The 27,929-nt window shown below is 41.2% G+C and overlaps 1 protein-coding gene across 5 annotated transcripts in view; it reads right to left on the bottom strand.

Annotated features, from left to right (window-relative positions):
• KALRN (kalirin RhoGEF kinase) overlaps positions 1-27,929 on the bottom strand; it is a 526,992-nt gene that overhangs the window by 287,820 nt on the left and 211,243 nt on the right. For all 5 annotated transcript variants that reach the window (XM_064514688.1, XM_064514687.1, XM_064514683.1 and 2 more), the window contains exons 5-6: positions 26,838-27,350; positions 5,490-5,612 (exon numbers count right to left, since the gene is read on the bottom strand). In XM_064514688.1, the coding sequence (XP_064370758.1) occupies positions 5,490-5,612; positions 26,838-27,350 (636 nt within the window). The remainder of the gene's footprint in view (positions 1-5,489; positions 5,613-26,837; positions 27,351-27,929) is intronic.

Consider the following 27,929-nt stretch of genomic DNA (forward strand, 5'->3'; position numbering starts at 1 on the left):
ATGTATGTGCCATAGAAAGTGATCACTCATTCTTTAAGGAGGTTAACAAATCAAGGCATAGAATGGTCCCGGCAAAGGAAATATGAATGGCTTCAGTTAGAATAAACAACATCCAGCTAAGTGCAGAGCTACAGTCAGTATGATTTGTGCCATACTGAAGCATTGTGGTTTCTTCTAGTAAATTAACTAGATTAATGAGATTACTCACAAAATGGTGGAGCTAAATATTCATCATAGTGAAATGTATTATTGCTTCAGTATAAATATTATACAACTGTGATAAAGGCTAAATATAATTTATTGTTTTGAAACTGAAGTAAAAACAAGCTCTGGCTTGAATCACAGAAAAAAAATCTATGGTCATTATTTGAAAGAAAAACACTAGACTACAGTTTATTATCTGAAATATATATAATTTCTCCCCATTTCAGATGCCACATCGTTCATTTTAAATGAACAATTATTATTGTAAAAACCAGAGTAACAAATTGTTTTTCCAAGAATGAGCTTTGATCACAGCATGCCTATAGGAATGTATAGGGAAGAGTGTGTGACAAAGGCGTAAGCCATTAAACACCCAGACACTGTATTTTCCAGAAGAATTGAAAAGAATATTGTAACTATTATTAGTAATGTCAGGCCTAAAGTACACTAGGCACACCATAAAAAAAAAATTGGTTAAACATCCAGGATGTGATCCAACTTCCACTGGAGTCTGTAGGGCTTTTCCTGCAAAACATAAAAATCATACTGATCTGCATTCTCCTTCATATTTTTGCTCAATACCTATTTTTAATGCATTGGAGAGGGGGGAACACACACAACCAATAAGAGTGCTTCCAGTTCTTATCATTTTATTACTCAGATCCATGAGAGCTGAACCATTCTCAGTCCAACAAATGCTGGGACTAATATACTGCATAAAAAAAATCTAGCTAAATTATCATGCATATTTTTAGCAAAAAATATAAAGCAACTTTCCAGAGAAAAAGTTAATAGAGTGATCCAGTTCCACCCTAAGGACTCAGAAACCAAAAGATATTTTAAGGAAAATACAGCGCTATTTAGCTGGGTTTTAAATATCAGTATTCGAAAACCAATCTCTGTATCTTGAGCCTGATGCATGGTAGCTGAATATTTGAGTTTGGTAATTGGCATGAGACAGCCTGAAGGCTCATCTGATATGCATGCTTATGTTTATCAAAATTCATCCAAATCTTAAGTTTTCAGACTCGGGTGGGTCACAATACTCTATCTGGGATGGCAAACAGATCTGAGGGTAGCAATCCCCCATTCTCTTTTGTGGTAAAGAGACAGCAAAGGCTTCCTGACCTTTTCCTTTTGAGCTCAGGGCATGACATGAAAAGGCTGGGAAACAGTGAGTTAGTAAATGCAAATTATAATAAATACAAATGAGTACATATCTAGTAGTAAATTCACTTCAGCTATAGTTTTCCTTCTTATACCGTCTGCATTACATTACTTAATCCCAATCTTTAATCCTACAAATATTTCTCAGTAGGTGACTTCAAATAAAAAGCTTAAATGAGACTCCAGATGTGTAAAGGTAAATCACGTACATAAATACTGTAAGAGCAAAACCTTTGGCAACAGACTTTTCAAGGCAAAAAACATTTTTTCCTTTGAAATATACTGCACCTAGCACAGTGACCTAGACATTACTTCAGCCTCTTACTCTTACTGTGATGCAAGTATTATCAAACAACAGGCATACGTCCACCAGTCATTTTCAGATAGTCTCCAGCAGAAATCAAACAGCGACATGAACAACTGAACTAAGATATTGCTGTAAAAATAAGGCAGTGGAGTGAAGACGCAGTTGTGCAATAGCAATCTTCTGATTATGTGTTTGTAAATTCATTGACTATCATTTTTCTTAGGTAATTATATTGAGGAAAAAAGGCAACTAAGCAGACTGTGCATCAGAAAACCTCACAAAACATACAGACCACCTTGTATATCTTGTCTCAGTAAAATACAGCTAGCTGTGGTGGTATTTTCCACTGATTTCTCTGTCCCCAGCAAGACTCTCCTTCACTGAAGTGTCGTTACAGATAAAGCAGACCTGATCCATATTTCCAGCCTTGCTTCCCCAGCAATCGAGGTATGGCTCATATTGCTGTGCAGTCTTGGGGCAAATAACCTCCTGCCACTATGTTCAGAGTCATGACCATACTTCCTTCAAACTCTCCTAGTTCAAGTAAGTCAGTTTGTCCTGAGGCTGCCACTGACCATCACTGGCTCTTGTTTTGAGCAGATGCAGAAGCTTCAGCCTTACTATGCAGACTCTCCACTAAAGTTCACACAGAGTTTCAGCTCGCACCAAGACACAAAACCACCATCTACCACAGCAGCTGGGTCACAGCCAGGAAAGGGTCATTTTAATTCCAGTCTCCCCCTCCTGCTGCTTTTCCAGCATGCTCTACCACAGCTGGAGTGACTAGTATGCAGCCCAACACCCTTATGCAGCAAGCTGATGTCTCCTGCATGCTAACATCCATGCCTTTGTAACACCAACTTCTGGGGACACCAGGAAGTGCTCCACGTTTTTCTAACAAAAGTCTACTCCAGCTAAAAGAGATCATCACTACATCACTACATGACTACAGCACTATACGGATATTAGCACAGCAGCTCCAAGGTAGTTTAAACAGCCTGGAGTTTAAGATTATCACCGATTTTCCACCGATTTCCAAATCTCCCTTCAGCTTGATACAGCCACCCCCCATTCACTATTCCCCAAATAGGTCTGGTCTCCATTGCAAGGCAGCAGCTCTGCTTAATTCCACAGTGGCATACACCATGGCCAACCTCACTAGGCTGTAAAACTGACATCCATGGCCAGCCTGCGCAACCCTGGCATCAAAATCCCCCCTTGAAAGGCCATTATGCAGAAGATCAATCCAAATAAAGGCCTTCAGCAATAAGGAGAGTCCTGAGAAACTTATCTGATTGTGATGAATTTCAAGCACTGGGTGAAACACTGATATTTCTGATAAATATCACTGAGACCTCATTTCGGGTAACAAGAGCGCAGTCCTGAGTTGCATGTGTATCCTGAAATATTTTTGTAGTCTTTCTCCCTCCCCTCCTGCATTTACTCTCAGTGATAACATCTCAATTCTTTATGTAACCTCTGACAGTTGAAATCTGTTGAATTTTTTTCCTTCTGAGAGAGCATATTTTAAGAGAAATCTAAATTGCATGAACTCTGGCTGTTTCCAGTATGAATTGATGTTGATCCAAAACCAAAAGGAAGACATCACATCATCATCATATGGGATTCTGGGTCTAAAATCCAGCAGTGGGTCTAAGAGAAAAGAAGTAGATGGAGAATAATATACAGAATTTAATTGCATCATATATGCTCTCTCAATTTTATGCCTATAAGAAGGCATTATCTGAGAATGTGTATCATCTGGCACTAAAGGGTTCCTCCATACAGTCATACATTTGAGCCCAATTAATCAGTGCTGAACTGAATGCCACCTCTCACCATACTTATAGGTTGGAAGTTAAAGATGCCCACTGATCACACCCATACACATAGCTAGATCCTCTGTGCTAAAGAGATAGCGGAGACAACCTTCTCTGCTGTATCATTTACGCTGACCATATGGGCTTCCATATGACTATACGTGTGGGGGCTGTACCGGGGATAGAGCAAAATGGGAGACACATCATCTGTCCCAGACTATTCCCCCCAGCAGAACACAGGTCTCTCCTGGGCAGCTCTATCAGATGGGAGTTTGGCAGCACAGAGATGGTGAGGTGGCCATGGCACAGCTACTGAGAGGTCTCTGCCCTCAGAAGGTCCCTCAAGTTCCTTGCAAATGTCTCATTTCTTGGCATTACTCATTCCCAAAAGTTCACTTGGGGACAGAGGAAGGGTGGAGGAAATGAATTTTTCTTCCATTAGGTGGCACCCTCCCCGCCACCCATTAATTTTCTATTAAAACAATTATCTCTTTCCAAGTTTATTTCCCAGTTATTTTAACAGAATAACATCAGACAGTACCATAGAAAGGATACAGGGAGGTTCTTCAGCTTGACTCTTCTGACAGTCTTTTCTAAAGGATTATGACTGACTTTGCATCTGTCATAATCCAAATAACTTTTTATGCATTAACCTCCAGGACACGTTTATTTGATAATGTGAACAGAACATTATCAAATTCTGTGAACAGCAATGACATATGGGGGCTGTGCTACCCTGTATTCTGCTAAAGAGTATTTTCTGATTGTAAACTTAACAATCAGTTGCCTAGAGTCTGTTTTTCAATGCTCATTTCAATTAAAATCACAATAAATATATTAATTCACATTATAAACCTTTCTCAGCTTCCACTGTTATGTACTGCCCTAGTGAGTGCACAGAGCTTTACTAAGGAATAGCTAGGTATGCTGAAACAGCGGGTGGAATTTAGGTCAGAGAATTTAATTACCTGAGCTGGAATTTGGCCAGGATACCAGGGTTAACACTTGTAATTTTATAAAAGTGGTGCACAGTCTTTAATGACCTCAGGTGGTCAGGACCTCTTTTTTACATTTCATTCAGGCAGCTGCTCTGAAGAACCCTGCCCCTTGGCAGTGTCGTGGGGTGTGTTTCTCTTGTGACTTAAACCACAAATTTAAATGCCAATAACTACCTTTGAGGTCTCAGCTCCCCCTGCAAACGCAGCCTGACCATGCACAGCATGAAGAGGTACATCTGCAGGAGTCAGTTGACTGGGGGCAATTTTCTGTGCAGTCAACAGCATTCAGAGAGGGCTGCTCTCTGTGTTGTGCAACTTCAGCAGGGCATATGTGCACGTTTTTCTAACTAAGTGCAAAAATCAAAACATGGACACATTCTGTCCCAATTTCTGTGCTGAAAGCCCAGCAGTTTCCAGACACAATCACCTTATACCAGGAAAGAATAAGAAAGAGAGCAAAGCACTTACAAATGGATAATGATGCCTTTTTTTTTTTTTTTTTTTTTATTTTGCACCCAAGGTAAGTCAAGTTACATTGAAAAGCACTGACCGATCAGCTTTTGAAAAAGCCACTGTGGCCACAACCGACAGCTTGATTAGTGTCTCTTTTTCACAGTTTTGAAAAGTATCTCAGCCAGTCGGGGGAAGAAGCATAAATTATTAAAGTGCCACCTACAGCTCTCATTAATTCCACGTCAGAGAAATGTCAAAAACTTAAAAAATATTGTTTTTGCTCTCTCAAATGAAAACAAAATCCACGGGACTGTGCTGGTCTTGAATCAAGGAAATAATTGTCTATCAGTATCTGGGTGGCCAGAGCAACACCCTCTGCTTCCCAGAAAGAGGGCTGCTGCCACCGCAGCCTGGCCCAGTCTTCCTTACTTCCCCTCACATGGGTCCATAGCTCCCTCTGAACTGGAGGTGGCCTCACACGCCTCCCCCTTCCTCACTCACACACACACCCCAGCCGGTCACAGCGTGCCCCGAACTCACCATGGAATTCATGGCGAAGTGATTGTGCTGCGTCTGTAGGTCAAGGGCATGTTGGTAGCTCACGCCAATCTCCGTGTGACTCTGCAGGAACAATTCTTTGTTGTGGCTGATCCAGTCAAACATCTAGAAGTATTCACACAGGACAGAGAAAGAAAGACAGTGTCAGTGAAGGATGAAAAAAATCAGGGCTCAGCGCAAAATATAAGAGTCCATAGTTCTGAGACAGATTTATATGCGACACAGACAAAAAGCCTAATCTATGTTGCCTCAGAAATGTTCCTTATCAAAATAAACTGTTGTGAAGCAATGGCAGCATTTAAGTTATCAGCATGTTTTGTTATAAGCAGAATGATAGGTCAGGAAACATAATTCATAAAGCATGTTTCTCAGTAAGTTGACACCACAGTCCTTTTCTGTAAGTAACAGGAATTTCATATATAGAAAGATGGCAGCAGAGGGACCTAAATCAGGGGTTACTTCATTGACTGAAGATCTAGTGGTTCATAAAGTATCCTTAATCCAGAAATGGACCAAAAATTCCATAAATATTATTGATGAGATTTTCTTCCCCCCCTTTTTCTTTTTAGTCTATATATGAAGTTTCCAAATGGTATATCCAAAAGGCCAGTTGACTTCCTACACTTACATTTCCTAGATCTTTCCTACTCCGAAGCCAAAACCCAGTCTATCCTCCACTTATTATTTTTGGGACGAAGAACAAAAAAAGTGTATTTTAGTAATATCTATAAATTGCACACATTTCAACTTCTCCCACTTCCAAATGTATTTCCAAGAAAAATGAATAGTTCAGTACATCAGATATAGTTAGAAACACACTGAATAAACCTGATGTAACTCATTCCTTTTTCTATAGCATGTTAATGTGACACTTAAACCTGCAGCACGTCCATTTATTACAAACTGTCACAAGTGAGCTAAGAGATAGGTGTGTTTATGTTTTGGCTTGTTCCATGTTGTGTTAGAGACTACAGGCTTTCAAAATGGGAACCCCTCCGTCTTTACTCCTGTCTACAGCTGTGCAGGCAAATTACAAGCTCAAATTTCTTCTTTTCCGCAAACACTTTGGTTATAGAATCCCTTCAAACTTTCTTCTCTCATGTTGTCTCTATCCCTGGAACAGATCTGTGACCTCCTTGTTGATCATAGTAGTAAAGATCGATAAACTTCTTAATTTGTTAAAAGAAAAGAAAAGCTAATTATAGAGACCGTGGAGGTTAGGTTGAAACAGTCCATGCTATTAAAGACAGCATTTTAGGTGGAAAAGGTAAATGATGCAGTTTCTTAGAAGCCACCTCATTCTTGAGGGATCAGTCCAGATCTTTGTTATACCACTGATGTGTCCTTGGTCAAAAGCTGTTTTGTTCTTCAGCACTGGATAATAAAGTTTTTGGCCTATGGCAGCTGAAGAACAGTTACAGCCCAGTGTTCAAGCACTGTTATGCTGCAACTGACAAAAGCTTTACAAGGATAAGGTCAGTGTTTTCAAATACTACCACCAGCTAAACAGAATAAAGCAACATACTATAACCTAAAGAGCAAACCAAAGCTCTCTCTTTGGATTCCTTTTTTCTCACTTTATTAGGAGCTAATAAGCAACATAAGCACAAAATAATTTGTCACATTTGTGACTTAAAGAAAAATAATACCATAAAACCAATAAAGAGAGAAAAATTCTGTAACAGCGAAGTTCATGCCTCAACAATAAGATTTTACATCTCCATTTAGAATCCAATACAGATTTGTCGTAAGTAGATATATGTTCAATGTGAACTTTTTAAAATGTTTTAAACAAGCTAAAGGCATTTAGGGAGAAGAAAACTGGCAGCAATCCACTGAAAATAAAGAGTAAATCTAATATTTTATGATCGGCAAGGCTGAATCAGAATTTGTTTAAAATGAGTAATTTAAACTAGTAATCAACTGTTCTGTGGATAGGGAGTATTTCTTCCATCTTCTCTATTCCTGTATTATTGGATGAGAATCTAAGTTTAGTCACGGTTACGCCTTTTAAAATACAATAATTGACTATTAAGGAAAAAAAAGAAGTTTAAAAGACAAATCTTTTTGTCTTATTTAATAAGACAACAGCAGCTGAAAGAGTGACCTTCAGGAATTCTGAGTGACACATGTTGACGCCTGTGATGAGACACATGATGAGATGAAAACAGTGTATTTTTAAACTTCTATTGAGGGATATCAGATTTAGGAAGAGACTCTGACCTTTAGTTTAGATTTTGAATCTTTCTATTTTATTCTTCATAAAAAATTATTTTCGTTTCAGCTTGTCTATGCCTGTAGCAAATTATCTCCCATCAGTACGGTCTGAAGTCTCTCCCTTTAGCTGCTGCAAACTCCTATAACTTGAAAGCTTAGAGAAGGAGAAGTCTTCAATTGCATGTGGTTTGGAGGGGGGGAAAAATGAAGCAAGATGCCCAGGAATGAGTGCAGAGAGAAGAGATGCAGATTCACTACAGCCTGAAGTAGGGTTAATGATGCACTTTGTCAGTAAAAATATTCACTGCATTTGGGTCTTAGTAAATAATAGGCAGCAATTACGCCTCACTCTTGCTTTGTTACAGCAGCCAGGGCTTTGCAAAATGGCAGGTATGTCAACTTTATGCAATGCATCCCTATATCCAAATTACTCAAACAGGTTCCAGATGAATGGTACCCTGACATGGCATAGCACAGGGCTGCATGGATATACTGGCCTGACCCTGAAAAGCAGCACAGCTTAGGCACAGTACTGCTTTGATTTGTCTATATTGCTTTTGTTTCCAAGGCTGGTTCATTCGCAGCCCTCTCAAGCATTTTTGCTTAGTGCTCCCTGACCTGTAAACATATCCCAGATGCCCTGGAGAGGAGATCATGTTTTCTTCATTGTACAACTCTGCCAATGTGGAGAACTTTGTACTTTCACCCTCCTAATCAAGGATGCACATGAATGATACGTATCACACAAGTTCCACAGATCACCAGATTTGCTTAATAATCACAGGATTTCAAAAAGAACATGTGGGCTCATTTTATTTGCTTTTGAGATCTAGTGGATTGTGTTTTCAAACTTTTTTCTTCAACCACAAAGTCTATGAAGGGACTTCTTACAGTATTTCCTCACAATAACATGACTTTGGAAGCTGAGGCTCGATGAAAATACCAGATGTTGGGCAAGTTGTGATGATGCTGTGAGTGCTGGCAATGGGTGGCCAGGGGTTTCAATACGAACGCCTGTCAACATTGTCTGGTCTGGCCTGTATTCTTAGCAATATTTTCTGAAAGCTTTCAAGTGAAACTTGTTTTCCACATGAGAAACACTGATGCTTCCTGTGTTCCTGAAATGAGCACACTGCTTAGTGTGCTTAATTAAAACACACCATTAAGGATGTGAGCATGGCAATGACCCAACCATTGCTATTTTACTCAACCCCACAAAGAGAGCTCCAGTATCAAAGGGCTAACTTGAGCTCCGGGAAAAATGTTAAACATCCTTTAATTCGTCAGTTCCCCTGTCAAAGGAGAGCTGAGGCTGCCCTGCTAGATGAGCTTAGACCAGATAAGGGGTCTCAGCTAACTGGTATTTTTCCCGTTGTTATAGAGCACTGTATCAATGGATCTCATCCCGTTCATGAAAAATGCTGCCCTAACAAAACTAGCCCAGTGATCATCGTAAAACTAATGGTTCTGTAATTCTCCTCTGCCATACTTTTTAATTCGAGTAGTTAGTGCTGGCTGCTGGTATGTTAATTCTTCTCTTAAGTCTGCTAATCATTCCTGCAGTCATGAATTCTCACTAAACAGGAGTGCAGAATAACTAAGGTTGCACATTATACAGCTTAAAATATACGAACCAACAAGCCTCAATGTCTCCCAGACTGGCACTTCTCCACATCACTCCAGATAATCTGGAGCTGCAATTAGAATTCTGCAGTGACTGAGTAGGGCTGGGAGGGGGGGACACCTCGGCGGGGGGTTAAGCACCCCTGAAACTTTCAAGGTGATTATCTCCTGTAGTTCCTGTCTCTAGCAATAAAGAAAAGCAAATTCAGAAGCTGAAGAACATTAAGTGCAACAACATCTACATTCAATTAAGAGAATTAGTCCCTTACGAGAGAGCCCAGAACAGTCCAAAGAGTCTCCTCCCAAAGCTTTGCTAAAGCATCTACCCTAACCATCATTAATGATATGCATGCGCCAATAACAAGTATAAAGACATGAGGCCACTTCACTTGCTAGTTGGGATATCAAATTGCATCTCCTACAACCTCAGTAGCACTGGCAACAGCAGAGTGCACATAACATTGTTCAAGGTGCTTCTAAAACCTCATGTTTTGTCATCATAGTTGATGAGTAACTAGAAAATCTGGGTTAAGCCTTAGACCAAACAGCAGGTCTCAAGCTGTTCATGAAAAAGTCCTATGGAGAGAGAAAGGGGCTCCATACTTTCTTTAGATTTGTAACATCCGGCAGAGTAGTGAGAACAATACAAGAACAGCTGTTGGAGAACAGAGAAGAAACACACAGATATGGAACAGCATGGATGCAGATTGTGTGGGCAGTCCAGCCCTACCTCAGATAAAATGAGATTTATACCATCATTCTGAATAATAATCTCTGCTCTCCGGCTTCTGTCAAAGCTTGCTGAGGAGTGTTAGTGTTGGATTTAGAAATAGTGAAACTAAGCACCGCAGGATGACATTGCTGTCACATGGCTGGCAACACACCCTGTACCAAGTGGCAGTGATGGGAGGATTACAGCCCTCATGGTTAAAGCATTTCAGCAGCAAGTGAGCTATATGTAATTATTAATGAAATTGTTCATACATGTTAAAAAAAAAATTCCCAAATAGTAATTCCCAAATCCCTCTAACAGTATACTAAGATTGAAATAAATTATGAATCTGCTTGTAGCTAATCATCTTTTCTGGAATTCTGGGCCATAAATACCAAGCTCATACTGGTAAGTAAGGGCAGAATGATAACAGTTATAACCACACAATCTTGAAGAACAATATAGGATGCATACCAAGAAAACGGGCCCCAGAGGGATGTTCAGGTTGAGTCCAGTCACTGCTATTGGCAGCCAACCACAGCGTGTAATTCCTTTCATAAAGTGATCAAGCTCCATCTGAAAACTAGTTAAGTATCGCAGCTCAGCTCCTCCTGTGAGAGAGTTGCAGAAACTTTCTGCTCTTACTGTTGAACCTTCATATACTCTCTGCCCTAACTCGGATCCGTGGCCAGTTTATACACATTCGCTCTTACGTTAACGTTGTCCTTTAACTGAAGAACTCTCCTCCTTCCCAGGTGTTTAACCTTTTCTGCTGTGCACAGGGAGGAGCTCATATTCTCTCCTGCTGTTTTTTACTAGCTGAGCAAGCCCAGCTCTTTCAGCCTTTCCTCAAAAGACCCACGGTCACTGTCTGCCTTTATTATAATTCAAGGTCATCTTTCTATCCAAGCTAAGGTCCTAATAGGACACTGTGGAATGTTAATTGCCATCTAGGATCACTTGTATGGTGCTTCTGGCATCAGGTTTAAAAAAATTAAAAAAAAAAAAAAGAAGAAGGTAAAAGAATGAGAGCGCAACAACTCCTAAATCAACATCTGTATTTCCTGTTACCTGGCTTTTTTCCTGGTAACCTGCAAAAATAGTGACAAAGACCAATAGTGTTCACTGATTTGCTCTGACATGCACAACTCAAATTACGTTCGTAATAACAAGAGCAAACTCAAGAGTACTTAGAAAAAATATGAGATAAGGTTTCGCGATAAACTGATAGATCTCACATACAATACACCAGGCATAAATACACTCTCCCACTCTGCCTCCATATGCTGCTGACAAAGAAACAAAATATTGTTCATCTAAAAGAATATCTTGCCTGTAGTTGAGTAGAGCACAGATAGCTAGTTATATGCTAGAGGAAATTCAAGTAATACAGCCTATTAGATGAATGCTTTAAAATCGTTTTCAATCTGTGGACCCCACAAAGTTTTTTCAAGGCAAGTGCTATAGCAAATTATTGTCTACGGACAATAAATCTGCTTTGCTGATTACCTTTCAAAAAGCCCAAGGAACTCAGTATCCATGGTCCACAGGTTGGAAACCACTGCAGGCAAATATGCATTGCTGATTAAAGAAAAGTCCATGTAAAAGTGCATGCACGTTCTGGATTGTCAGAACTATTCAACCCGCATTAAATTGATTAATGTACAACAGAAAGTGGAAAGTTCCACTCTGAGGCCATCCATGGCTAAACAAGTTCATTTTCATGTTTCCACAATATAAACAAAATAATAACATACATAGAGGAGTAACTGCCAGAGTCACTCTCTTGAGGTTCACAAAGTTTCCAACTACAAGGTCTATTCCTATCTCATTAAGTGAATTTGAAATATTCCCAAAAATTCAATTAAAGATAAATCAAGCCATATTCTTTGCATCTCTCACAACTAAGTATAGCCAATATTTCAACAAAAAGAATACCATACAACATATTTGTGGTACATACACAGTCTCTACTCAGATGTGAAAGGCCCTGATCCTGGAAAGATTTACATATTATAGTCACCTTTATAAAAGTCAATCAACCAAAAGTCTCCTAATGCCTCCAGAAAATAACCATAATTGAAATTCAATTGGGACAGGCCATACCTAGGTCTCCTGTATACCTGGAAAAGGCCTACTGAAGTGCAAGACCTCCAAAGAGGAGTATACAAAAAGAACCAAGAGTCCTGCACTGCAGAAGAGCCAACAGTCTAATAAATCAGGACATTTACCTGGCATACAGGAAATTCCTATGCTCAAGTGTCTGTGGCCAACTGAGTTGTCCAGAGAGCTGGTGCTGGCTGTCAGAGCTCAGTGAGGGCCATCTGCTCCCTAAGGGGCAGGGAGCTGAGCAATACCACAGCCATCAGGGCAGGGGCCAGGGCCAGTCCCACCGCAAGTTCATGGTGACGAGGCAGGTCCAAGGTCAAGCTGGGAAGTCAATTCAGATCAGGCCTGGCAAAGGTAGCCAGGGTCAGACACAGCCTCATGATGGCTGGGCAAAGCCATGGGGCTGGGCCAAGGCTGGGCCAGGCAGTCGGCCCATAGCTCAGTGTTGGGATTGACAGGGCCAGAGCCAGACAGGGGTAGGGCCATGGCGGAGCTGGAGACCAGCATTACTACAGCATTGTCAGGCAGGGCCCGATGGTCCTGGGCTGGGCTGAAGTGGAGCCTTGGGCCATAGGCAGAGATGAGGAGAGACCCCAGGAAAGGCTCGTCTGGGCCATTAGGGCTTATTAGTGCACTCAGGGCCCTGACACTGGGCTTGTTATAGCTGTTCTGAGACAGGACTGTATTGGCCACAGATTAAATCTTGGATGTATGGAAAACTTTGGTAACACACTTCCCTTTTTCATGAATCAACAATATTGATGAAAATTGCTTCAGCATAAAAATCTCAATCCACTGTAATCTCTGTCACCATTCTATAAACACAGCCTTAATCAAATCAAAGCACTGTACTTGTAGGTTTAAACCACAACTTGGTAGACATTTAAACACTTTGCTATGTCAGGACCTTGTTTATTTGTCCCTTTTTACAGATGCTGATGGACAGGCCGATACTTCTGCCAGATTTTTCCCTTTTACATGTGTTCAGGAAAGTCCACAGCCAGGGTAAATTGGTGTCGTTCCAATGAAGCCAGTTTACACCAACTGAAGATTCAGGCCCACAGCTGTATTTGCGTAACCTCAACACTGCATGAACACAGATTTTCCATTATAAATATCTATGTATATGATTCATAGAGTACAGTAAGTTTAAACTATAGCACATTAAATTATTCCAGACAATGGGCCCAACTGTCAACCCACTAGAAAATTAGTTAGATGTGTGACGTGACAAATAGCATTGTATTAATGTCAGAGCAGTGTTTCTAGCATACTCACGCTGAATGTTCCTACTAAATGCCAGAGTAAGAGATCCGTGTTTTTATCCTGACAGATACGAAGCCACAGTCATGCACAAAGCAAGGCATAAGATTCTTATAATGCTGAATAGAGAAGCAATAATTCCACTATTGAAGGTGGGAGAAAATTGCAGATACTGAACACATAAATATGACTAATGATATTTGGGCATATTTATGCATCCACGTATTTGCTTCACTTTTTTTGAAATATTGTACCTTTCCACCAGACTTGGTGACATCAAACACTCAGGCATTCGTGGAAAGGATTTTCTGTTCCTTAGAAAATGGAAACTGCCTTTCCTGAGCATATATCATCTGCAGAAAACTGCTTGCTATTTAAGTGCAAATTAATTCATTGGCTGGATAGCAAATGTAACACTAAGAGAGATAAATAGACAATAGTCCCATGAATGGGGGGAAAAAAAGTTATGAAGAGATCAGACCGAGTCCCCCAAATGAGGAATTTTGCTCTCAGTTTTCAGAATCTGTGACATTTATAATAAATTTCATTAAGTTGAGAATACTGTATGAGTTCGGTGACTTTATAGACTTTCATTCTATTCCCGGCATAATGTGTGACATTCCAGTAACTTGAAATAGCTGCCATTAAAAACAAAACAGCCAGACAAATGTTGACTACTTTATATCAGAAGTGTGGAATTTCCCCTACCAAAATTACACGGGTCTGAGGCCCAGAGACACAACTATGGAATAATCATAGGTTTCAACGCTGACATCTCATGACGCATCAAGGCCAGAGCCGGGTTGTATGCATAGACAGAAAGCCAACGGCATCGGCTTTCCTCTGGATTTCATGATGGCTCTGGTGGACCCCAACACTGGGGATGGTGAATCATTTTCTATCCTGCGAGGTGGTACCTTGAGGATGACAACACCAGTTTCCAGGGATGCTGTGCCCCAGCTATTTCCATAGCCCATAAACCAGCCAGTTCAGCATTTTCCTTAAACACTTCTCTCCTTCCCACACGTGGTTAGTGGGGGTGGACGTGCCACGGGCACTACCTGCGCGACGCCCGGGTTTCTCATGGTGCTGCCTCGGTGGCTACCTCAGTAAATAGCTTTGTTGATAAAAAGATTAAAATCCAGCTCACTCTTCACAGCAAATTCTGACTCTCCAGGGCTAAAAGAACTGTAAAAGCTAATTTGGCTGGATGTGAGGGTTTCGAACAACAGCGCTTGTCCAGCACGACCTACCAGGTTTGGCTTTGTGAGGGCTGGGGGGGGGGGCAGCAGCCACAAACCTGCCTAAGCCGGTTCTAGCCAGTTCCAGCCAGTTCTGAAACCAGGGGCCGTGTGTGTGTGTGTGTGGGGGGGGGGGCTGTTACACAACTTGCATCCCTTTTTCTCAGAGCCCAGATCAGTGGTCAGAAGTTTGTGTTGACTGGTGATAAATTAATTCAAATTCCTCAGCCCCAGACTGTTTTGCCTGCGACACTTCTCCAATGCCTGCCTAAGAGGTGAGGTATCCAGGATTTCTGTGCCAGGTAATATGGAGTGGCCTTGCACTACACGAAGGTTCAAGAAAACATTTCTGAATTCATTTTCATGGTGCGTATACTGCGTAAGAAGAAAAGCCAGAGTGATCTGGCTTTTAAAATTTCAAAAATGACACTGATACTTCTTGGAACGATCTGCAGACTGACTGTGCTCCCGCTTTCACCTCTCGAGCCATCGCAAACTCCTGAGGAGGCAACCTCTCAGCCACACACCCTCCCTCGTGTACTCCCTACGAACAGATATAAAGGCTAGTTTAATATATGCTTTTAAGACCCCAAGTTCTGCCAAGTGTGGGTCATTTAAAGCATTTCATCCAAGCCAGGAAGACATTCATTTAGGCAATAATCACGTCGTTACATCTGAAAGATGCGGCACAATAAATCTGCTGGTCTCGTGCACAGTTTAATTGCATGATTTCCTGACAGTGAGGCTCTTATCACCTAACCCTCTCCAGGATCAAAGCAATAAATATAAAAAGCCACTTTTTTTCTCTTTTTCTCTATGTGCGGGCTTCCTTATCCTGTAGAGCATTTGGGCCTCCTTGTCTCCATTAGTTAAAACAGAAGCTTCTTGGTTGTAATATGCTATATTCATCCTTAAAAATAAGTTTTAAGTCTCTATTCAGATGCCAAAGCACTTTCTTTTGCCACACTGATCAGGAGAGCATTCCTGTGCCTCCCAGCAATGCCAAGTTGGAGAAGCTGAAACAGCCTTGAAACGCTATCAAAATTGGCAATGAAAATAAAGAGGAAATTTGTGCAAATGCAAAAATATTCCATCAGAACATACTGCCTGAAATTATTTTTGGATCCATTCTAACGTGCATGGAGGAAGCAAGAGGAATAGTAACTACGTATGCGATGTCGGCAGCAGGAAACTACAAATAGTACAGCACACGGTGTTCCAGTTTCGGCAGCGGCAGGCTTCGGGGCCGCTTCCTTACAGTTAGGAGAGGGCAGGCTGCAGTGTGATTGCTTGGAAACCTCGAGCAGGAACTACGCCATCCTTCGGTTAATGTTCTGCCCTCTGGCACTGCAAGGTCACAAGTGTGTTGGATGATCCAGTGCAAATCCGAGAGTAAGCAGCCCCAGACAGCTGTAACTGTGCTACAGGGTGTGCTAAGCATCAAGGAAACGCGCAAGCCTTCCTCACCCCTACTTGTAGCAATGGAGCAAGGAATTGTTACTGTATTTGCATTCCCATCACAAAGATCAGGTTCAAGTCCACATGCTGTGGAGGCAGCATACTTAGCAGCCTGCAGAAAAGCAGATTTGGGAGCACCCAGCAGGATGGATGTATTAAGAAAGATGGAAAGCGCACTATTTTACACATCAGATCAGGACTGCCTGCTTCAGGACGGGCTTCCCCTGTGTCAGGAGGCAAGGCAGTTAACCCCTGTGGCTTTTAATTCCCCTTTTTTCACTTTGAACCTTGAATCCTTTGTACTTTCATTTGGCTGCTCCAAAGCCAATCTAGCTCAAAAGCAATCAGTCTCTGGCAGATGATTACCCTTCCTGATGGATGGCTGTCCATATCTTAAAAATCAGCACCACAAATGCCATCAGAGAGATTCTTATGTATTTTACCCATGGAGACCATATCTTACGTATTTTACCCATGGTCTCAGTGTTAGGGGAGGAAGTTTGTACCTTCAGAGCTGTCAAACCAGCAGCAGACTCACTGCAGCAGCAACAGCAGTGTCAACAGTAGGCTCCAAAAGGGGTCCTGATCCCTCCGCCGTGGTTAAAGAAATGATGGTTGCAACAAGGGGTAGGTGACATTCACTGCTAGAGTACTATCCACCAGGAAGAAGATTTCTCATGTGTATTTATCCAATTCCCTCTACTGCTCTGCTCAGCAGGCAAGGCAATCCCACACTTCCTCAAGCCAGATGGCAAAATTGGGTTTGTAGCTGCTTTCGGTTGGAGGAGCAGCACAAAGCAGTTGGCGTGTACTTGTGAATTTGTCCTGTTGTTATTAGATTTCTGCCCAAACTTTCTACACATGGATGGAAAGGCAGAAAAGCAAATGTTCACAATGCTAATGGTACACAGGGGAAGACCCCCTGTGGCCTTCACTGATAAATAAGAAAATAGCAGGATACAAGGTTGACACTGTAAAAAAGCTGAAAGCTCTTCTGGAACATTACTAATAAAAAAGACATTTTGATTTTACAGTCCAATTAGCAGAAATGAGCTCTGTTTGTGCTTTGAGAGAAGTTAAAAACTTCGATAATGATCTCCTGATCTTGCAAAACCTGTTCTTTCCTACAGATACTAAGAACAGGATCTTATTAAGTGTGACCAGCAGTGGTCAAAGTAATGAACAGTTCCCGCAGAGCCTCCCATGATCACTTCCCGCTCTGGCAACTCTTCACTTTAGATTGGGGGCAACAAATTTAAGATGGCATTAGCAACCTGCCAGAAGCCTACCTCATATTAAACAGAGCAGATATCACCTATCTGCATTTTTAATTCACAGCCATAGCCTGCCGAGACTTCAAGGCCCAGCATGCAGGTTCCTGAACTGAGGCCTATAGACTACACAGGATACATCTTTCTATTCGGGATGAAGGAATTTGCATGTAATTTATCATTACAGATGCTGAAGACGATTCACCCCATACTTCCCCAGGAATTCTTTCCTGTCCATGATTTGGTGGAGGGGACTGCAGATTTTAGCTGCTACCCTCAGAGCCTTCTAAAGCTGAAGGTGCTGGTCCCACTCTGAAATGTCTTTGGCACCCACCCTTGTTATAAGCAGTTTTTCTGTTTCTAGACAAACTTTGTTTCTTTTTGAAGAAGAAAGTCTGTGACCAGGTAAACCCAGTAATTTGGGGAATCTATAACTTCTTAGTCCTGTTCTGCTGCCACTGATTTTCAGAAAAAATTCAGAAAAGTTGCATTCAGAACATCATAACGTTTATTCAGCTGCATCAGAACATCTAATAGTGGCTTATCCAAGAGAAAGAGCACTGATGCACTTCAAGACAAAGCAGTAGCACTACTCAATAGCAAGAATTTAATTATTTTTAAATGCAAAAGAAAAAAGATAGCACATTTGAATAAACACACTGAAAATTAATGAAAAACTGTGCTGTCACAACAGAGTTATTGCTACATGCTTTCAGTTCTCACCTGTCTTATTAGAGCCTCCTTTATTCTAAGATGTGTGAAGTAATTAAATAAAAGTGTTTAGAGCTTGCATACAGGTGCATTTTGGGAAATACACAGGCTTTTTAAGAATAGATATAAAGTTTATCTCTTTGATATGATTTTCCTGTGTTGGTCCTTTGTCCCATACTGATTGATGCTGCTGCAAAGGTTTTTACACAAAACATCTCACATCAAGCACAATAAGACTTCAGTACCTCACTGTGCTACGTGCTGTACAGAAGTGCAGTTAACCATTGTTCATGCTCCCAGCTGAGTCTCAGGTTAAGGTTCCTTTCCCCATCACCTGAGAAATTATCCTTCCAACATTTTAAGGTCTGATCCAGTATGACGGTGTTTGTCAACGCAGCAATTTAGGAAAACTATCTGCACCCCCCTTCTGCGTTCTGTCTGGTATTAGCAGTTCTGTGTCAGAGCAGAAGCTTCATGTTGAATATGGGACTTGTCCTCTCTGTTGTGTTTTTACTTTCAGAGTGGGCTTAAATACAAAAGATGGCACAGAAATGACTCTGGGTGGTGGTTAAGCATTGACGATCATCTATTCAAACAACAGCTTCTTTGGACTGACTGCTGGCTTCCCTTCCCAGCACTGGTATCCCAAGTCTGACTTTATGAAGGGTGAAAACAGCCATCTAGTGAGAACCTCTATACCAAAAAAGGCACCATATGCCATGGGAGACTTCAGACTATAAAAAAGAATCTGTCACTGGCAGTATAAGAGAGTAGAGACCAGATATGGAAACACGGTTTCAGGAGTGAACAGGCACTATGTGCTCTATGCAAGAATCCCTATGTATGAGAAAAGGCAGAGAAAAAGAAGCGAAAACAACTTAAAATACTTTGACTAAATGTTGTTCTTGAGCAGTGTCTATTCATATAGTTATGCTTATTCCTTTTCAGATCCATAAATATTGAGATCTTTATATTTCTTCTATAGCTTAAAAATAAAGAGCAACTGTGCCAGGAACATTTTCAAAGCTTGTTTTTCATGTACTTAGAGTCTTACCAGCCCTGGCAAATCAGGGTGCTCACAATGTTATAAATGTGTGCTTACATAACCAGAATACCGTGCAGGGCACCAAGAGAAGTAGCTGGAAGTGAGATCCCATTTCTGCAACGGGGTGGCAAAGTGTTTAACCCCCCCACCAGTAAGGCTGCAGCCAGACATGGTGGCTAGAGATGGTGGCTACATAGCACCCAGGGAACTTCAGAAGCATGTGGGTCCTGCATGTAGGGCTTTAACAGCGGCCACTTGCTGAATATCCATCGGGGTAATTTTTAAAGAGATTGTGAGAGTCTTCCACAAATTTATAAAGAAGTTGAGTCTCTCACTGCTTGACAGGACCAGGCCTCCATCTTCTGTAACAGATGCCTCTAGCAGCAAAATGAAGCAGACTCAGGGGATCCAGCTAAAACTAGCATGAAAGCAAATGATTTTGCATCATGAAGAGAGAAGCACCCGCTTCGGGCTGAGAGGGCTAGGTGATAGTGACAAATCGAGTCCCTGTGATCTCTAAGAACTCTTCCTGTAGGACTACGGGTAAGGAATACCATTCTTGCTTAGCAGTAAAATCTTGGTCACTCGTCTTATAAAGCTCTCTGCAAACACGTGCATGCTCACACACACAGACCCCAGTTCTGTACCTCTCCCGATGTGTAGTCAGTACCCCACTGCCACTGTCCCTTTGCTGCACAGGCACTTGGGATGGGCTCAGAGGAAAGTAACATGCTCAAAGGAGCCTCACAGAGGCCCTCGGTCAATGTCTCTGCAGAAAACACTAAGCTTATTAGCTTTTTTTAATTGAGGAAGTCTTACAGAGCTTACCTCAGGTCTAACACCCCTTCTGTTTAAAAGCTTTGAGAAAGCTCCTTACTGTGACGCTCACTTACTGTGCTGTTGTGATATCCACGGTGTAAGTACTTAGACTGAAAATCCAGGGCACACCAAGTCCTGTATGCCAACATGGTGTTCGTGTAACTTCAGTGAAATCTAAGTCCTACACAAAAACCCATTTCTAATCCATGCTCATTATGCCTGTATGATTATTACTGTTAACAGTTTAACACAGAAATGCATTAACAAATCCTTCCCCAGTGAAACAGCACAGGAGGCATATACATTTCTCCTTGGTGCAAGACACTAAGGATATGCTCTCATTATTATCCTGATTCTGGTTCTTTCCCCTCCTAAAATGCCTCCTACCTCCTCCCCAGTCCACCTGATTCTCCCCAGAACTCAGTCACTTTTTACATTCGTTTCACATATGACAGCTTTCCCCCGTCAGCTCCTCGGTACTTTTCTCATCAGTTTCCCAAACTCGTTGCTTGAGACACATGGCTCTTCCAGTAATTTCTAAGCCAAATTTTCACACAAAATATGGATGGCAAATGTATATATGGCATGTAGAACGGATCAAAGAAACTGAGCACTTCTAGCAGCAGTGAAATGATAGTGGGCAAATGGCTGGTCCTGAGCAGACTTTATCTCAGTCTGAGGAGTCTGTCCAGTCAGCTCAGTGTATCAGGAAGCTGCCCATTCCCAGATGCTACGCCTTTTGGAATTACACAAATCCTTAAGGATTAATACGACAAGATGTAAATGGGAAAACTCTGTCATCTACTTATGTATCACTTCCAGGGTCTTTTGACACTGCTGCAATAAGGAAAATTAGAGATGAAGGGAAAAGAAGAAGGAAGTGAAGACGTTGCTTATCTTTTCAATCTTTCTTATGCTGCTATTCCAGAAAGTCAGCTAAGACCCATTTCTAGAAAATGCTTCCCCACACAGCATCACTTGACTAAAGGAACAGTTACTATTGCTGCACTTAACGGACTGTAATAAAATAAACTGCCGCCTATTAGCAAGAAGGATCATATCATCAGATTTGTAATGCATTTTATTACAGTATACACAGCATCAGAATTTTTAAGTGCAGTGTAAAGGGAAGTGATGCTTGAGATAGTTGATGCAGATATGCATCGTAAACTTGGTCATAAATGCACTGATACTCCCCCTTCTCTCAAACAGCAAAATACCAATGTTTCTTTCTTCATTCCAATTTTTTTTCCTAAAGCAAAGGCAAATTTCCACACTTTGGTTTCTACTATTACACCGAAGTTATTCTGCATGTTTTTAGACAAAGGATGCACAGCATTCCTTCCTTCTGAGAAACATAAACCTTTGCCAGGTGTAGTACTCCAATAAGAGTGTGGCAAGCATGGTTTAAATACTCAGTTTACATACTTACTGGATAATCTCTTCTCCCATTGTCTTGACTGTAGTCAAGCTCCCCATTGTCTTTCCAGACTGTGTATGTTGTTAAACTATGTTCTAGGCTAGGAACTCCTAAATTTCATCTGGCACTTCAGAATAACTGCAAATGGGCATATTGTGCTCCTGCCAAAAATCAACAGGAGTTTTCCCAGTGCTTTCATTGGGAAAAGGAATAGGACACTGGACAGGAGTCCAGTACAGCTGGTTTATCTGTGAGTTTCCTCTTTCAGAGGCCAAAGGCTCCCTTATTTGACTAAATGGAGACTGATTCTCACAGAGCTGATCTAGTAGAATAACACTCACCAGTTCCCTTACTTAAGGAGACCAGACTAAGGAAAAGTCCTAAATCAGGGCTGTGTGTGGGAAGGGAGGGATACAGCGTGTGCTCTGCCGAGCCACAGCCTCACTGCCCACACCCGCATAGCAGTGGGACGTAGGAGGATTGGTGCAACCGTAATTCCACCCTGTCCCTCTCAGCCTTTTTGTCTTGCCTAGTCCTCCCCCCCTCCAAATTTGTCTTTTACCATGAGGACTCTGCATTGTTATTACATTCAGATCACTCATACACTCATCAGAATCTTCCTGTCATCCCATCCTGGTCACACAGTCTGGGAAATGGGAGGAAAAGCCATTGCAGGATATGACCTAGAGGCCATCTCCTGTGATGTTCCCTCCTGCTTCCTCCCTTGGCAGCCACCCGCCGAGCAGCGAGCCCATAGCAGCCGCTGGCAGCCGGCACAGCCTCCCCCATCCTGCTCCACGGGCAAAACCACAGGCAGAGGTATGTTTTTCAAAGGAAAGCTTTGAAAGGCAGGAAGTTTTGGCTGCAAGCTGGCTACTTCACTGTCGCTTGCAAACTAAATGTGGCCTGTGGTTTGCCACTAGACTTTCCAAAAAGTTGGCCCAACCTGAACAAAAAGCTTCTCCCACCGCAACCTTCAAGGGAAATTCACTCACTGCATTTCGTAACTGCGGTTGCTATTTTTTGGAGTTCACTTTTGCATTGTGATAGGACTTTGGAAAAGCAGAAAGCAGAAGGGGGAGGTGGGGATAGAAAGAACAGGTCTCTGTCTCGTGTTAGTGGCTGACCCCACTGATGTTATAGCAGCCTGCTCGCTCTTTGCTCCGGTGCTACAAGTTCGCAGCCGAGATCCTTGGTTCAGTCAAGCTGATGACTACATTATTTGTATGTAATGTGGACAATGCCGATTATATCATGATAACCGTTTTTCATTCAGATACATGCAGGGGGAGTAAAACTGATATGGAATCAACCCAGAATGATGGGGAAATTCCTACAAAAATCAAGGTGGGTGCCAGTTACAGATGATTTCCAGAAGGCCTGGAAAGTGCAGAGTAGGATAATTTGTTGTCTTTTCTTGGTATTTATTCAAGTGCAAAGCATGTGGACTCTTTCCTGAATTCTTCCCCCTGTCCGGATTTCAACCAACCAATTAACATTTCTCAGATTGTTCTAATAGTTGGATCTATGTTGATTGTGGTTTTTTGCTTTAAACAATATTCAATTTAAACCAAACTACATTCTTCATGTTACTGATGGCTAAAAATATTTTCCCTGTTACCCAGTAAAAACACAGTGAAGACTCAGTTCTGGTTTCACAGTCATACACACACACACGTATATATAAAAATGTATATTAGTTGGTGAGGAATGAATTTGTTGAGCAGTGAGGGTCAGGGCTACACTGGAGGCTGAAATGTGTTATTTATCAGCAGATCATTACAGTCAGCACTGCACAGCATGTGAACTTCCTCACACCGCTCTGCCAAAGCTCCCCACATGGCTGACCTGCCTGAACGACTGTCTGCTCACCCGAGCTCCAAGGGGCTTCCAGTTTCCATCTGGCGATTCAGTCTTACCGCACTGCTTGCGCCCATGCGACAGCCCAACTTCTGTTCTGCCTCTGTGCCAGCATGGAAAAATAAAAACCCAAAAGGCCTGGCGTGAAGTTTCTCTACAGACAGCTGCGCTCTCTCCCACCAATTCCAGTGGGAGAAGCCCAGGGTGGGACTGGTAACCCATCCTTTTCTTTAACCAAACGTGTGAGTCACTCAGCAGACAACTTTTCAGACTGTCTGGACCCAGCCTGGAGCCTCTAATCACTCAAGGGGTGGGGAGAGAACAAGAACCCACAGTCTAATTTCTTATTGGTATCCAGTACACTTTTGCAAACAGTGAAAAGAGCTCCATCTGGCTGACCTGGTCTCCGTAGGATTAGTACCTTAGCCTGGATGTTGTGGTTCAGTCGTTTGAAAGAAGACTTTTACTGCTGTAAGATGGAATACCCTGGGAAGCAAGATACCTTTTGCATTGAATAATTTAAGTGTCTGGCCAGCAACTGTCTCTTATAAATTTTCAGAGAGAGAGGATCTACAGGAAAAAAAGTGTGAATTCCTTTGCTTTGAACAGCTAGAGTATGATGAGACCAAGGGGTTAAAAAGTAACCTACCTTAAAATACTGCATATTTTTCCTTCTAGTGTCCCCTTTTTTCTATTCTTCCTTTAAGAATTTTTCAGTCAATGAGGACACTTGAAATTTTTAAAATAAGAGGTGTCTGGAAAATGCAAAGTCCTTGTCCATTTTCTCCTTATTAGAATGGTTTCCTAAAATATTACCCAACAAGCATACAGAAATATTTTAAATGGCCTTAAAATCTTATTTCTATTGAGAATTTTATGTTGGTGTTTGACCTTTTACAGGGTATTAGAGCTGTCATTTGATAAGCACTAAATGACATATCCAGGTTATAGAGAAAGAGCTGTTCATCTCCCCAAGAGATGAAAACCACCCTGTCTCTGCTACTACACCTAATGCTAGAGGGTAGAGTTCAACTGAGCAAATGGAGGTATCGGGAAACTTTAAAATTCAATACACAGACATACTGTGGTGCATATTTATACAGTAGAGACAGTAATCACTGGATTTAGCTCCAAACTTTTTATGAAACAAATACTTTCCAGCATGAGATGGTTGGACTATTTCAAAGAGACCTGCAAAAGGCAGCTAAGGAAAACAAGCACATTTATATTTTACATCAGTCTACATATTTGCAATGTCAAGTAAAAGGGCCTGCAACCTTCTCTGGAACAGTTTTAGAGAGCCACACACTGAAAAGATTAAAAAACACTGGCTTGGCAGTAGAAAACAAGAAAATATTTTCTATTCTTTGGGAAAGTATAGAAGTACAGTCCACGAAAAGACAAGGAGTGCTACCCTGGGAAGCCAAAGCAAGACAGGGTGTTTAGTTAAGAGGTATCTAGAAGGTCAAAATGCCCGTTTTGTCAATCGAAATTGATAATCATCCTAAGTAAAAATACACATTTACATTACCAAGCACTTGTCATCTAAATAATTCCTAAGAAATTCATAATCCAAATTCATGAAACACTGACTGAAATGCAGCCACACTGGGAAGGACAGGTGTGAGTGATCTGCTTATAGCATGTCACACAGAAGGAAAAGGGAGGAGAAGAGGAAGAAATAGTAGCATTTGGAAGAAAAGCTGGGCTCTTACAGATTCTTGGCTGACTCTGCAGTGATTCTCATTTTAGAGACTCATCTGAACTCACCGTTTTCCCAATAAGAGGATTGATTATACAATGATGGAGCCCTTTCCGTCACAGCCCTCCTTAGAGATACTTAGTACATGCACTGAAAACCAATGTCTTCTGTCTTGCTTCACACTAATGAAAATTTTATTTGTTTCTGCAATGTGTTTTTCCCTGACATTTTAAAAATAAGTATTAATTTGCACCTGATAAAAAATATCACCTTCAATGGGTTCCCTCTTCAGATGAGGTCTGCATTTCTTCTTCTATCCCTCCTGGGTCCATCAAACACATTAGTAAAACAGATGTATTGTGCATTAAGTGGAGAAGACTCAGAGACTGGGGCTTTTGATGGATATACACAGACTAGATAAGCACGAGTCTGAGAGCTCAGTACCTTCCCCTGAGAATACCCTACTTCTATGGTCTACAATTTTAAATGTGCAGTGAGGACTTCTCACAAAACTGCCTAATCAGACTCCAAGCACTTCTGCATAAAGAGGGTGAGACTGCCAAGACTCAATACAGTTTTCTAACATAACATCACAAAAATGAGTGCCTGTCAGTGCTTCCAGGGGCAGACAGCAGCAGAGTAGCATAAGAAGCCTGCTTTATTGTGTATTATTGACATGTACAGGCGTTGCTGTATAGGAAACCTGGGTAGGGGACACCGATTGTTTTAGCCAGCCTTTTCAACTAGCATGACAAGCTGCCATGCTTCGCTTCCAAGGGACTTCCCTATCTACCACAAGCTCTCGAATGAGTATCCTCTGAAGAGGGTAGGAATGGGGATGGAACTGCAGCTATACTACACACTTCTTGTTATGTTATGGAACTATAGCTTCATAAAACCATGTTACTTACCAGTGCTTCTGTTGCCCTACATTCTTGTATATACTGTAGTTCATTTTAAGACATACTACATGTTTTTCAGGCTGATATGCTACATTACAGACGTCTAAGAAATAGGAAGTTGCAATGCAATCTCTCTATGGAATAATTTAATGTTAAATATTTCTCAAATCTGATCGTATGTTGGTGAAAAGGAATCTTGGCCACTGACTCAGTGTCAGGTATGAAGTCAAATGCCATCCTTATGTGCTGTTTAATGCAAACCAGCCACAGTGAGCTGTGCATACTGTCGTCATTTGAGAATACTTCCTCTTGGTCTATTTTTATGTTTATTTAAGGCTGAACCTAAACACAATCTCCGATCTCATGCTGTGGGAACTAAGTGGCCGTGTCCTTGACGTTCAGTTCCATGGCTAAAGATTTTACTTGTTGCAGATCCTGTTGTGATTTCCTAGGAAAAGTAAACTGAAGATGTGGATTGGGATAACAATTAGGAGGAATTTAACTACAGAGTTTCCACAGACTCACAAAAGGTGCAAACATTAATCATAGTAAACCAAACCCTAAAATTCTTCTTCTTTAAGGGCTATGACATGCAGAAAAATATATTTGTAAGTTTAATAGAAGAAACTTGAATAAAGCCTGATCCTCATGATAATGTCTACCAAATGTACCCACTGTGACATGAAAAAGCAGATAAACTTTCACCAAAAGTGACACAAGCAGGTTATTCTGGATGTCATTATGCCTGCTATATCCAACAATTAGTTCACTGAATTTGGTGTACAAGTCATATAAAGTACATCTGCTGGCATCATGATATTTATGCCTTCAATTAATACCTCGTATTGCTAATTATAGAAAGAAAAAATGGTCAAAGTGCCATTGTGATAATGATAATAATAAATAATATAATAATAAATAATATGTAATAAATGGTAAAAGTAATAATACTACAAAAGGAGTAGATTATTCCCTACCTTCTCAGCATCTTGTTCAAAAAGTCGGAGTTGAAAGCACTGGTCCAATTTCAACTTGCGGACATGCCACATCTGATGCAAGTGTTGCCGGGTGGAATGCAGCTTGTCTAAAAGGCTGGTGATCTTTGGCACGAGACTTTGAAAATCTGCACTTCCAGGAATGCAGTTCCTACCAGAAAAACCATCACTGCATCTTATGCATTGTAATAACCTCTGACCCTCACGATCCAGTTCTTCCACAGGAGCTTTAATCACTTTTTTCTTAAGCTGCGTGTGCTCATCAATTAGCCTTCTAGAGCCCTCAACATCAACTGGAAATTCCTTCCTAGCCAACATTTCCTGGAGGTCCTCCAGCCTTGATAATAAATGAATAGCACTGTTGAAAAACTCTTCCAAGGAGACGCGCAACTCTATCCATTCATCATGGTTGTAATCCAAAGATCCTTCAAACTCATCCGTCAGTTGAGAAGGATCCACGAGTTTTGCCAGGCCTTCAACAGAGACCATACTTGTCTAAGGAAGGGAAAATGACAGCATTTGAATCAGTGACTGTCTAACCAGAAATAACAGTGTAATCCATAAATGGCATGAAGGGATTATTTTCTTCATCAATACATAATTGAAAGAACATTGTGAAAGATGTTGAGGACTATATTTAATTTTGATGAATTAATCGGATTTAATATATTCTATCAATGACATAGATTTTATTTATTTATTTTAAGGCATGCTATTTACTGGAATAATGTCTACCTTTTTAGGCCAACCAGGCTATCAAAAACATATCATAAGAATGCTTTTGCCATGGATCACTTTAACCAGTTGGACACTGAAGACTTCTTACAGAGGCTGCTGGCTGCATGGACATGATTGTTCACTAAATGGTATATGGTATTACAGGGATTCTGCTTCTTGCATTACATTCAGGCTAGTGGCTGTACAGCAGCAAAAGTATTAAGCATAGGAAGCAGGTATTCTAACCTTCCAAAATATACAATATGTCCTTTTTTTCCTTTGGATTAATCCAGTTTTCTTTTGCCACAGGCAGAGCTCTTTCATATTAGTATTTTCTAATGTGATTAAGCCAAAATC

Source organism: Dromaius novaehollandiae, chromosome 7 (assembly GCF_036370855.1).
Source record: "Dromaius novaehollandiae isolate bDroNov1 chromosome 7, bDroNov1.hap1, whole genome shotgun sequence".
Taxonomy (NCBI): domain Eukaryota; kingdom Metazoa; phylum Chordata; class Aves; order Casuariiformes; family Dromaiidae; genus Dromaius; species Dromaius novaehollandiae.